The 11,121-nt window shown below is 49.9% G+C and overlaps 1 protein-coding gene across 1 annotated transcript; it reads left to right on the top strand.

Moving 5' to 3' along the window:
* Positions 1-439: 439 nt before the first annotated feature.
* LOC142574839 (solute carrier family 22 member 7-like) lies at positions 440-6,904 on the top strand. Its single transcript, XM_075683843.1, has 2 exons — positions 440-790; positions 5,342-6,904. Exons 1-2 carry the CDS (start codon positions 440-442, stop codon positions 6,902-6,904), a joined length of 1,914 nt encoding a protein of 637 aa, XP_075539958.1.
* Positions 6,905-11,121: the final 4,217 nt, after the last annotated feature.

The raw sequence follows: 11,121 nt of genomic DNA on the forward strand, positions 1-11,121 counted from the left end.
AAAGTCGTTTGCTCTTGTTTAAGGTCGCTAACATCTCCCCTCACTGTGCTCTGTGAAAAAACCTAAAAACAAAACTATTCGGTTGCTCCATTTTTGAAGGCAACGACGAAACTTGAGCTGCGCTCGGTGGCGCGTTCACCGTGCGCACGCATTCACGAGCTATGAAGAAGAAGCTATAGTGAACCGTACGCAGCTGTTCGAGTCCTTGCAGCAGTATCGCTCGACCCGAAAAACAGGCACGCTCCTAGCCGTCATAACGTGGGTTGACGGCATCCCATTCCTCCACCACCACCAATTTCGGCGGCGGTGAGACCAGCGGCGGCATTTCTCGCGACTGCGCTGCCGTCGCCGCCCCACACGCCCGCGCCCAGGTCACCGCCGCCTTACGCATCTCGTACCAACAGCAACGCCACTTCTCACTTCGCCGGTAAACAGCCCCATGGAATCGGGAGCCAATGCCGGCTCAGATCAGGTAGCGTCGCCGCCGCGGAGCATCCTGGATGGCTTCGTGTCTTCCTCGGACACGCGGCCCATCATCCAGGAGAACGTCTACGTCATTCTGGGCCACGGCAAGTTCCAGAGGAGGGTGCTGTCGTGCGCCGTGCTTTGCCTGACGGTGCTTCTGTTGCACGCGTTCGCGTACCGACTCATCGGTCGTCCCGTGCAGCACTGGTGTCGCCCGCCCGACGAATTTCTGCACGTGCCCGTCCAGGAGTGGAAAAACGTGGCCATACCCGTCTTGGCCGACGGCAGCCTCAGCGAGTGCAGCGTATACGACCCACCGGTGCCGGTGAGCGTTCGATTCTTTTTATTTCTTACGCGTGTATAACCCCACACGTTGACGGTTAAGAACAGCATAGGTTATAGAGCAGACGGAGACCTGGCGCTGTGACATCTTTCAGCTGACGTGGGAAGGTTGTTTGATACGCAGATTCGCGTGATCTTCGTCTCGGCCCGTCATGTCAGTTTACTGCCCTTTATTTCCTGTTCGTTTCCCAAATGTGGCAGCAATCTTATTAGACGTGGAAGGCAATAAACCTGTGCATACATGCATACCCACGGCGAACTGTTTGCATTCGTAGCGCAATATTTTGTTTAAACTGATCCATTTGCAAGCTCAGACTCGTTCGAGGCCGCAAAGACGGAAATGACCCGAATTCATGCAATGCCCTGTATTTCGCGTTAAGCAGCTTTGACTGACCACACTTTCCTTCCTCGTAATTATTAACCTGTAAGTTTCGAAGCAATTTGTCGGTGTTCCTATGAAATTACAAAAAATGTTAATGTTCGGGAATGTGCGATTGAATGTTATCACCCTACGGACTTTCGTAGCGCCGGTATCGCTCCGCACAACATCGTAATGTGGAAGATCGGGCGACGTCTCCTCCAGAGATACTATGGCATAGGGATGGGTACCTGCTCACGGAATTTTTAGGGCTTTTATGGAAAGCAGAACTGTGGAAAAGCTCATACCTCGTTGTTTGAGCGTGCATCGTATATGTAATTTTAGACGCTCTTGGGCCTGTTCTTCAAATTGTACAGAGTTTATTTTTATAATTCTTTTCCATTTTAATAAAGAATCCAAGTTTCGCCACAAGGACGAAGCAATGAATGGGATAACAGCATTTTCAAATATTACACGAAGTGTAGGGTTCATATCTCTAGTAGCATTGTGAATTGCAGCAAAGGTATGCTTACTAAATAAACGCACGTATAGTGGCACTTGTAGACACCTGAACAGAGGAAACCCGATGACCGCGAGCAGCATCGGTGAGAACTGCAGGGTCTCGTCGGCGTTGTCGCTTTGTGCCGACTTCGCGTTCCCGTACTGCGGCAAGCTCAATTTGGACACGATGCGTGCGTCCACATCGCGCTTTGCAAGAGCAGGTTCTTGTCGACGTTGTCACTTATCCTCCGCTTCGTGTTCCCCAGCGCCACCTCCGGGCGTCTCCTCCGTTCAGCTGCAGCTTCCGCCGCACACGCGCCAGCACATTGTTTCTGCACCTGAACTAACGGAGATCACTTTGCGCGTATACATGCGAGCCCGCCGTGCTTCGTTGTGATTAGCGTTTCACTGGATCTACTGCACCGGTGTTCTGAAAACACGCGGACGCGTGTTTTTCTATTTGGGCGACGCGATGCTTCGCTGCGGAACCCACGCACCGGCGGCTGTCATTCTAGACAGCGTAATCCAGCTGCAACGTGCGGAAAAACTGTAGCACAAGCCGAGATGGTCTGGGTGGTCTGCATAGGCTGCGTAGGCTGCGGCTGCGTAGGCTGTAACCCGAGCTATCAGCCTGCAACTTCTTCTGTACACCAGTCTGTGCGATAGGCACAGGAACACGCCTAGACATCTTTCAGCAAATATGGTGTTCAGATTCTGACTCGAAGGGAGATCATATGCTCATTGCGAGTAGTGTTCTTCCGTAAACGTTCTAGAATTAAATGAATCCGTATATTTATGTATAATAATTGATGACGGAGAAAAATGGTGTAAAATGATAAAAGAAAGTTGCAGTTTCACCCGAAAGCCGAAGCATCGATTGCGACCGCAGCTAAGTTGACAGCTGTACGAAGTAAGGATAGTATTTTCGTCGGCGGCATCAACTTCGGAACATATGTATATTAACAAAAATTAACAAGCATCGTGTCACGCGCGCACAATCAAACGTGCACACATCTCACTCGATGACCGCAGACACTCGCTGTCGAAACGCTGGAATGAGGACGCACGGCACCAGGAGCGAGCTAGAGGAACTTCGCGCTGCCTCTCCTCCTTGCATGAGATGGAAGACGGCGCGCTTCCTCTCCGCTTTCTTCCCTAGCATGCGCGAGATTGAGTCGCTATCATCGGCCCACCATGACACGCTTTTACTCGCAAATACGGTGCGCGTCGACGATTTTATCGCGCTTGCACTTTATATGGATCATCACGCTGACGCCGACGCCGACAGCGACAACCACAGCAAAAATGCGCCGGGAGTGTCTGTATAGCTGCCATCGCAATAAAACGCGCCAACGTCTCGACGCTCTGGCTTGAACCATGCCCTAATTGTTCGACCAGCGGTTCTCGGCCATACTTGTGTCAGGAACCCTTTGTGGACTGGTGGAAGTGATGGGGGCCCCCTGTAGTCAACTAGTGGGGAAGGGGGGTAGCAAAGCACTATTTTCTTTTCGACGAACAAAATGAGCAACACGCATTGCAACGTCTTTTATTATTTTTTTATTGTTATCTTGTGCGCGTTGCCACCGCAGTTGTGAGAGCAGCTCCCAGAACTGGGAATGAGTCGAGGCTAAACTGGCCTCCAAAAATTGTGCAATTAAAAAAAATTTAGAACAAGATTTTCGAATACGCAGAGTTTAGCATTAAATATTCAATGAAATATTGGGTAGTGATTTGCGCATAAATTTATTAGCAACTTCGGTTAACTTGATAAGTTGGAAATTTGCAACTACAATTTCAATGTTCTCAAACTAGACAACTGAGGCATTACATCGAAACATTAGGCATCTGGATCATGTTAGCTTGGAAAATTTATCCATTCTTAGTAGCTGTTCTCATCAACTTGCGCTTTAAATACCGCATCAAATGCCCGTAAACACGGAGCTATTTCATCCTGTGCAACTCGTCACTCATCGCACGTGCTATGAAGCAGTAAAGTGAGAATCGGAGGTGGTGCTGATATAAAAAAAAGACGAAAAAAAAAGGCATCCTCGCTGTCCGCAAGCCCGAGCCGCTGGCTTTGTTCACGGTTGCATCGTTTAGAGGGTAAGTAATCTTTACAAGCGAAATTTCGCCGGCAGCACCGAATTATTAAAAAATAATAATTAAAAATTAATAAATTATTAATAAGAAATTCCTAAAGACTCTAAAGCAACAGTGTGTTCTCATATCTGCCGTTTCAAAATATAGGTCAGGCCGTTTAGCTAAAGCTTAAAAAAATAGGTAGCGCCCATTCCACGATGATTGTCGACGGTCATGCATTTACCATTGAATAGATATAGTGACACAACACATTGCAACCGTCGAAACGAGTTATGAACGAGGTATGGACTGCAGCGGAATTCCTCCTTTGTCCTTCCCTAAGAACACTCGGCGCATCTGAAGCCGTCGCCGCGAAGCCTGAGCGTGGCCTCCAAAATTCATGGCACGCCATTGCGGGCGAACGCTGAGAAAGACGTGATCAGGCAGCGCGGCTCATCTCTCGCGCTTCCTTCTGCACAAGGTTCGCCATCTGGTGGCAATGCTGGGAATTCCGCTCGTGGCCCCCGCGACGACAAGCTTGGTGCGCAGATGCCCGCGAACCCTGAGAGTCGTTCCCTCGCTTGCGGCGCAGCTAGGGGCGCATACTCAGTCACCAGAGTGGGCGAGAGGTTCGTTGAAGAGCGGCACATGCCCAGTGCATTCGTGGTGCAGCCTGCTAATCCACTGGGTTGCCCTCCTTGAGGAAATTTTGTGACGTCGGTAAAATTGCAATCAGCATCGTCTAAATTTGAGCGATCCAGTGCAGAACGCCACATTCCCGTACCTAGTTTCCCAAGTTGGCGTCAAAGGCGCTTATGTAAGAGTGGCACATACCTATTCGCACATAACGGGTGACCCAAGTTGGCATTAAAGAGGTTCATCAAAGAATAGCGCAGAGCAAGTGGCACATCCTACACAGTGGCGCATCTACCATGACCGATGCCGGCGTGAAAGAGGCTCGTCCAAAAGCGGCACCGTTGCACACATTGGCACCTTCTCAGTGGTCCAAGTTGGTTCTATGGTTGTTGTCGAACCCTGTTATATCAACACAGGAGCCCGATGCGTTAGCCATTCGACCACCACAGACCACCTTACTACCCAGGTAGGCGCGAGAACGGTTACATACATACATACATACATACATACATACATACATACATACATACATACATACATACATACATACATACATACATACATACACAGACAGACAGACGGACGGACGGACGGACGGACGGACAGACGGACAGACAGACAGACAGACAGACAGACAGACAGACAGACAGACAGACAGACAGACAGACAGACAGACAGACAGACAGTTCCAGGAAAGTGCCTAACATAGCCTATGAGTGCAAGCGCATTAAAACGAATCAGCTTAATTTCTAAACACTGCAACGTTTTTTGATTAAGCATGGCACGAGTTCATCATGTCCAGCTTCTTGCCTCTGAGTTCACTGCTAACAAACATGACAACCAGCTCGTCTTATTCCGGGTGCGACATGAGCTATTATTCCCGTGTGCTAGTTGGTGCCGTCGCGGCGTTGGCGTACTCGATGAAATGAGTCATTGATGCATTTTTCGTTTTATTCAAAGGGAGAAAACGGCAGCGAACGAAGAGTGGTGTCTTGCAACCAGTGGGATTACGCCGGTGACCGACAGGAAGACAGCATCGTCAGCGCCTGGGACCTGGTGTGTAGCCGCCACTGGCTCTACGCGCTGTCGGAGTCCACGTACATGATGGCCCCCATGGTGTTCGTTCCACTGGCAGGAATCGCGGCTGACCGCCAGGGGCGCAGGCCCATTATCCTTGCCTGCGCCTTCACGATGCTGCTTGCCAGCCTTGCTGCCAGTTCGTCGCAGGTTTTCACCATGTTCCTTGTGACACGGTCTTTTGTTGCCGCCTCGAGCAGCACCACCAATCTGCTGGTTTTCATCGTGCTTTACGAGGTGACGGGCGAGGAACATCGCGCTCTCTACAGCCTCCTGGCTACGAGCGTCGGTTCGGCGATGGCGATGCCGCTGATGTCCCTCGTGTCGATGGCCAATCCGAGTTGGTGGCTATCTCACACGTTCCTCGCAACGGTCACTGCGGTGGCGGTTGCCTGGTGCGACATGATCGACGAGTCTCCGGTCTGGCTCATTGAAACGCACAGAATTCGGCTAGCCGAGCTCGTGATACTGAACGCTGCCGCGCAAAACCGCATCGACCTGGCCAAGGCCAGGACAACGTTCAAGGCGCTCAGGCGGCAGCTGGAGAAGCGAGAGACGGCGTCCCCGACGAGCACCACCGGCTCGGCCAGAGTATCCCCGCTTAGCCGGCGCGCTGTATCCGTGCTCGTTTCCTGGTTCGGGGTGTGCTTTGCTTTCTACGGAACAGGCCTTCGCGAGACGTCACTCGATACCCATCGGGCGGTGTTGGCATTCACGCTACACGTGCTGCTGCTCGTCGCCGCCTACCGAGGCATCACTAAGTGGGGCCAACGAGTCTCGTTGTCCATGGTGCTGGCGCTGCTCGGCGTGTCCAGCACCCTCCAGGCCGCACTCCATCAATTGGAAATCACCATACCCTGGACCGTGCTTACGAGACTCGTGGTCAACAGCAGCGCCGCCGTATCCATGTCGGTCAACTACGGCTACACGACGGAAGTGTTCCCCACCTCGATACGAAGCAGAGGCCTCTGCGTGTCGTACTCGGTCGGGCGTGCTGGGGCGCTGCTGGCCACGTTTGTGAACTCGATGTTTTCTGACAATGCTCTCGTGTTCGACATCACCATGACGCTGATCGTGTTTGCCAGCGGGATGGCGATCCAGTGGCTGCCCGAAATATTTGTCCACAAGAAGATGCAGCCGTCGACACTGGAGCCGGCCGCATTGACCGATCAGCAACGGAAGGAAGCGCTGAAAGCATCCTTGGCCCAGGGCACGGAGCCTGTCGCCAAGAGGGCCAAACGTCACAAACGGCATCGCAAGCCAGCACACGACGTTACGTTACCGGAGGTGCTAACACCGTCTGGGACGATGTCCCCAATGGCAGTGGTTAGCACAAGGGACAAGTACCTTTCTTCGTCCAAGAGTGTGAGACGCTCGCAGCAGAAAAAGAAAGGAACAAACAGCACGGCCGTTTCGCCACCGTCACTAGGACCTATTTCGCGCTGACCGCATCTTTTATTATTACCCAGCTACATCCTTTGCTTTCGCTGCAAACAGCATGGTATCTTTAGTTTTGTTTCGTGTTTCCATGCATATCATGACACTCTGCTTTTAGTGAATTTCGTTACAAAAGTATTATTGTACATCGACTGCATCAGACACCGCGTTTTTGATTGCTCTCGTGAAACTTGTGCCCTTTCGATGGAACTCTCTTTTGGGGCCCTGTGCTATTGAAGGCACAGCCACGGGACCCCACCCGCGGAAGTGTGCTGTGATGCTTACGCCAAATGCAATTGATATAACGCGTCGTTTTCTTGCGTACACGCAGACCTCGAGGAATCGGACCTGCGCGCAGCCACGCCGTCTATTTGCCTATGACTGCTGGGTTGCGGTCTTGCTGCCTCAAAGAGGCATATAGCTCCGCAACGGCCTCGAGCATTCTGACTGAAACTTGCGAAAGTGTACTTCTTTGAGTATGCCACGCAACTCACGCTGTTTGTTCCTTTTGTGATGCTGATCAAACGTAGAGTGGTCATCCGTAAAAGTAGGCACAATTCCCCCGCCGGCCGAACTTGCGGTTGTTAGGAGACACCTTCCCGCAGTGCGACTATAAATAACCGTTCTAGTAGGTAGAAAGCAGGTATTTGTGACAGACCGATCACCTTTGTTGCCCTTGACGGCTACGAGAGTCCCAACTATGCATGCCGATGCCTCGAATGGGCCTGCGAGCAGGACTGCCGCCTTTTCATGGACACAATTTGTGCGATCGCTCGTAGGCTGATCCCATCAATGTCGTAAGACGTTATCGCGCCCTAAAGTGTGAGCCGAGTATATCATTGGTAAAAGGGGATTGTGCAAGTCATGGCATTCATAATTCAGCACAGCAGGGTGCCTTCTAACCTCAACGAAAAGATTTGATGGAAGCATTTTAGATATTGGCGCCTATGAATGTGGCCGGGTCCTGGACAGGCCATTAGTAGTAAAGCTATGTAATACAACTGCTTTCAGACTGATTTCTTTTAGAAACTACATCAGCATCGATATTGCAAATCGTTCCGGTAGAAATAAGCATTTGAAGTCAGTGATAGAATGAACACACTTCAGTAGAGTTGTCGATTTCGTCAAGCTGAGATCAGTGCTCGGGTCAACTGCATCTGGTAAGAGACCTAGGAATGGCCGAACATATGCGGTGTATTTGTACATATGTGTGACAATCTTCCGAATAATTAATTGGCAATTTGTTGAATTTTGTATATTTAAGCGAAGCGTTGCGGTAGCGAAAAGCGTTTATAAAAGCCGATTGCACTAACTTATTTTAATCCTAACCAATAATACATGCTCTTTGTATGCCTGAGCAGCCTCTGCGGTTGCATTACATAGTACTTTCCCCAACGAGGCGACTAAGTCGCGAGAAGTTATCGCGAAGGCCCTTGAAGCATGGTTTTCTTCGCCGTGGCCTGCACGTGTCATGTTTGCTAGGTGTACTTCAGACTTAGTGTAATTTGCAGTAATGTAATCTTATGTAATCTCAAAAGCTCATCTATAGGATCCCTTCTCATGCCGTACTGCGATTTTTATAAAATCCTTAGATAACACCTTTCTTACTGACAGTTGAATATATTGTACTGTTCCTTACTTGGGAAAATGATAAATTACAGATTATGAAAGCGCATAGTGATTAAAGATTCTAAAGAATGCTAATCGCATTAAAAATTCACTCTCCATCCTGGCCCTGCGATAGTGAATGTCCAGCGCAGCTCCTGAGAACCTCCAGTGCAAGTGATGCGGTCGGAATATTTTATTCCTATGGCGGCGCATTATCGAGCCACAGGAATTTGTGGTCGCGCAGATTTCCGCTGTGTTCGAATCCTACGCGAAACGACACCACGCCGCCGCTGTGTCTGTTTTTCTTCCCTTTGCTGCTCGCCTTATTCACGATGCTACTCTGGAGTCCTAAATATGCGTTGCCTATCTAAAACGGTGCTGCTGCAACATTGAAATGAGTTGCTAGTGTGGTTCTTTCCTACATGAAAGTCTACTGGCGTCACTTCCCATGTCGCAAGCTGGCATCACCGCGGCAACAGTAATCTTTTACGGGAAACATATGCGGGGAATGCTACGTGCTTCGTATTGTTAGCGACAGCGTCTTGTTATCAATTATGTGGTTTCGGTGCTTGTTTTGTGCTTGTTGGTTATTCAAGCGAATGTTTTGCAATAAGTAGTATGCATGATTCCAAAGAATTTATAGTCTTTGCGCTTCAATAGCTGAAGGGTTTTCTTTTTTTTCCATGAGGACGACACCGCGTAATGTCCCGGCCAAATAGAGGCTATCAGCTTCACTAAAACAGCAGCAACAATCAGCTCGTGCTACTAGCTATGCTGCAGGTTGCTGTCTTGTCGAGGAGGCAATGTTTGTCTTTGTTGTCCCTATGGACATTTTTTTTGCTGGCTGCTGAATAGTCTAGTAGACAACTTGGGTCACTGGGTATGCGGCACGTCCAGTGCCACCTAGACGCTGGCCGTCATCGTAGTCTACGAGGTGACGGGCAACGAACATCGTGCCCTCTACACCCTCCTGGCTACGAGCGTCGGTCCGGCGCTGGTGGTGCCGCTGCTGTCCCGTGTGTCACAGGCCATTCCGCGTTGGCGGCTATCGCTTGCATTTCTTGCGATCGTCTAGGCGATGGCGGCTGCCTGTTGCTACATTGTCGAGGAGTTAGTGGTCTGGCTCGTCGACACGCACAGGGTTCGGCTGGCCGAGCGCGTCGTACTGTACGCGGTGGCGCAGAATGGCATCGACCTGGCCAAGGTGAAGGGCACGATGGTATGTTCAAGGCGCTCAAGCAGCAACTAGAGAAGCGAGAGACGGCGTACCCGACGATCACCACCGCATCGGCCAGCGTATCCACGCATAGCCGGCGCCCAGGGTCCGTGCTCGTTTCCAGGGTCGGTGGGAATTTTGCTTTCTACGTAAAGGCGCTCCGTGAGACGGCGATCGATAGCCACTGCACCGTGTCGGCAATCACGCTGCAGGTGATGCTTCTCGTCCCAGTTTACAACGGCATGACCAAGTGGGGCCAAATAGTCACGTTGTCCATGGTGCTGGCGCTGCTCTACGTGTCTACCAGACTACATTCCGCACTCCATCCTTTGAACATGACCTTCCCCTGGACCGTACTTGCGAGGCTAGTGGTCCATAGCCGCGCTGCGGTCGCCATTGCTGTTACCTGCGGCCACACGACATAAGGGTTCCCCACCTGGATACGACGCGTGGGGCTGTGTGTGTCGTACTCGGTTAGGCACGCTGGAGCGCTGCTGGCCACTTTCCTCAACCCGATGTTTTCCGGCGAAGCACTGGTGTTCGACATCATCATGACGCTGCTCGTGTTCGCCTGCGGCATGGCCATCTACTGGCTGCCGGAAACATTTGTGCACAGGAAGATGGAAGCACCGACACTGGAGCCGGCCGCTATGACCGAAGAGCGGCGGAAGGAGGCGCTGAAGGCGTCCTTGGGCCAGGGCACGGAGGTGGTTGGCAAGAAGGTCAAACGTCGCAAATCGCAACGCAATTTGACATGCGGCGCAACGACATCCCTTACAAAAATTTTTAATGTGTTTTTTTAGAAAGTCTTTTGAATGTTCTCTATAGAACTCTAGTGTTTATTTTGATTGCCTATAGAATTTTCCTATAGAGTTTCAAAAGTTATTTGGCCACCGCATTCTTATAGGAACTCTAAAGACGCATTTCTATAGAACATTTCTATCGAGTTGCTTTAAAGATGCTAAAGACAAATTTCTATAGAATATTTCTATCGAGTTTCTTTAGAGAGGCTAAAGACAAATTTCTATAGAATATTTCTATCGAGTTTCTTTAGAGATGCTAAAGACAAATTTCTATAGAATATTTCTATCGAGTTTTTTTAGAGATGCTAAAGGCAAATTTCTATAGAATATTTCTATCGAGTTGCTTTAGAGATGCTAAAGGCAAATTTCTATAGAATATTTCTATCGAGTTGCTTTAGAGACGCTAAAGACAAAATTCTATAGAATATTTCTATGCAGTTGCTTTCGAGTACCTACAAGCAAATGCCTATAAAAGCTAGGCCGATATGTGTAAAGAACTTGCAATTTACCAAAGTTCTACTGTAGGCAATAAGGACTACAGTAAATGCAGTGGCAAAATAATTGGTGCTACAACCACAAAGTATTCAGTTTGAAATGTT

This window comes from Dermacentor variabilis, chromosome 3 (genome assembly GCF_050947875.1).
Source record: "Dermacentor variabilis isolate Ectoservices chromosome 3, ASM5094787v1, whole genome shotgun sequence".
Lineage (NCBI taxonomy): Eukaryota > Metazoa > Arthropoda > Arachnida > Ixodida > Ixodidae > Dermacentor > Dermacentor variabilis.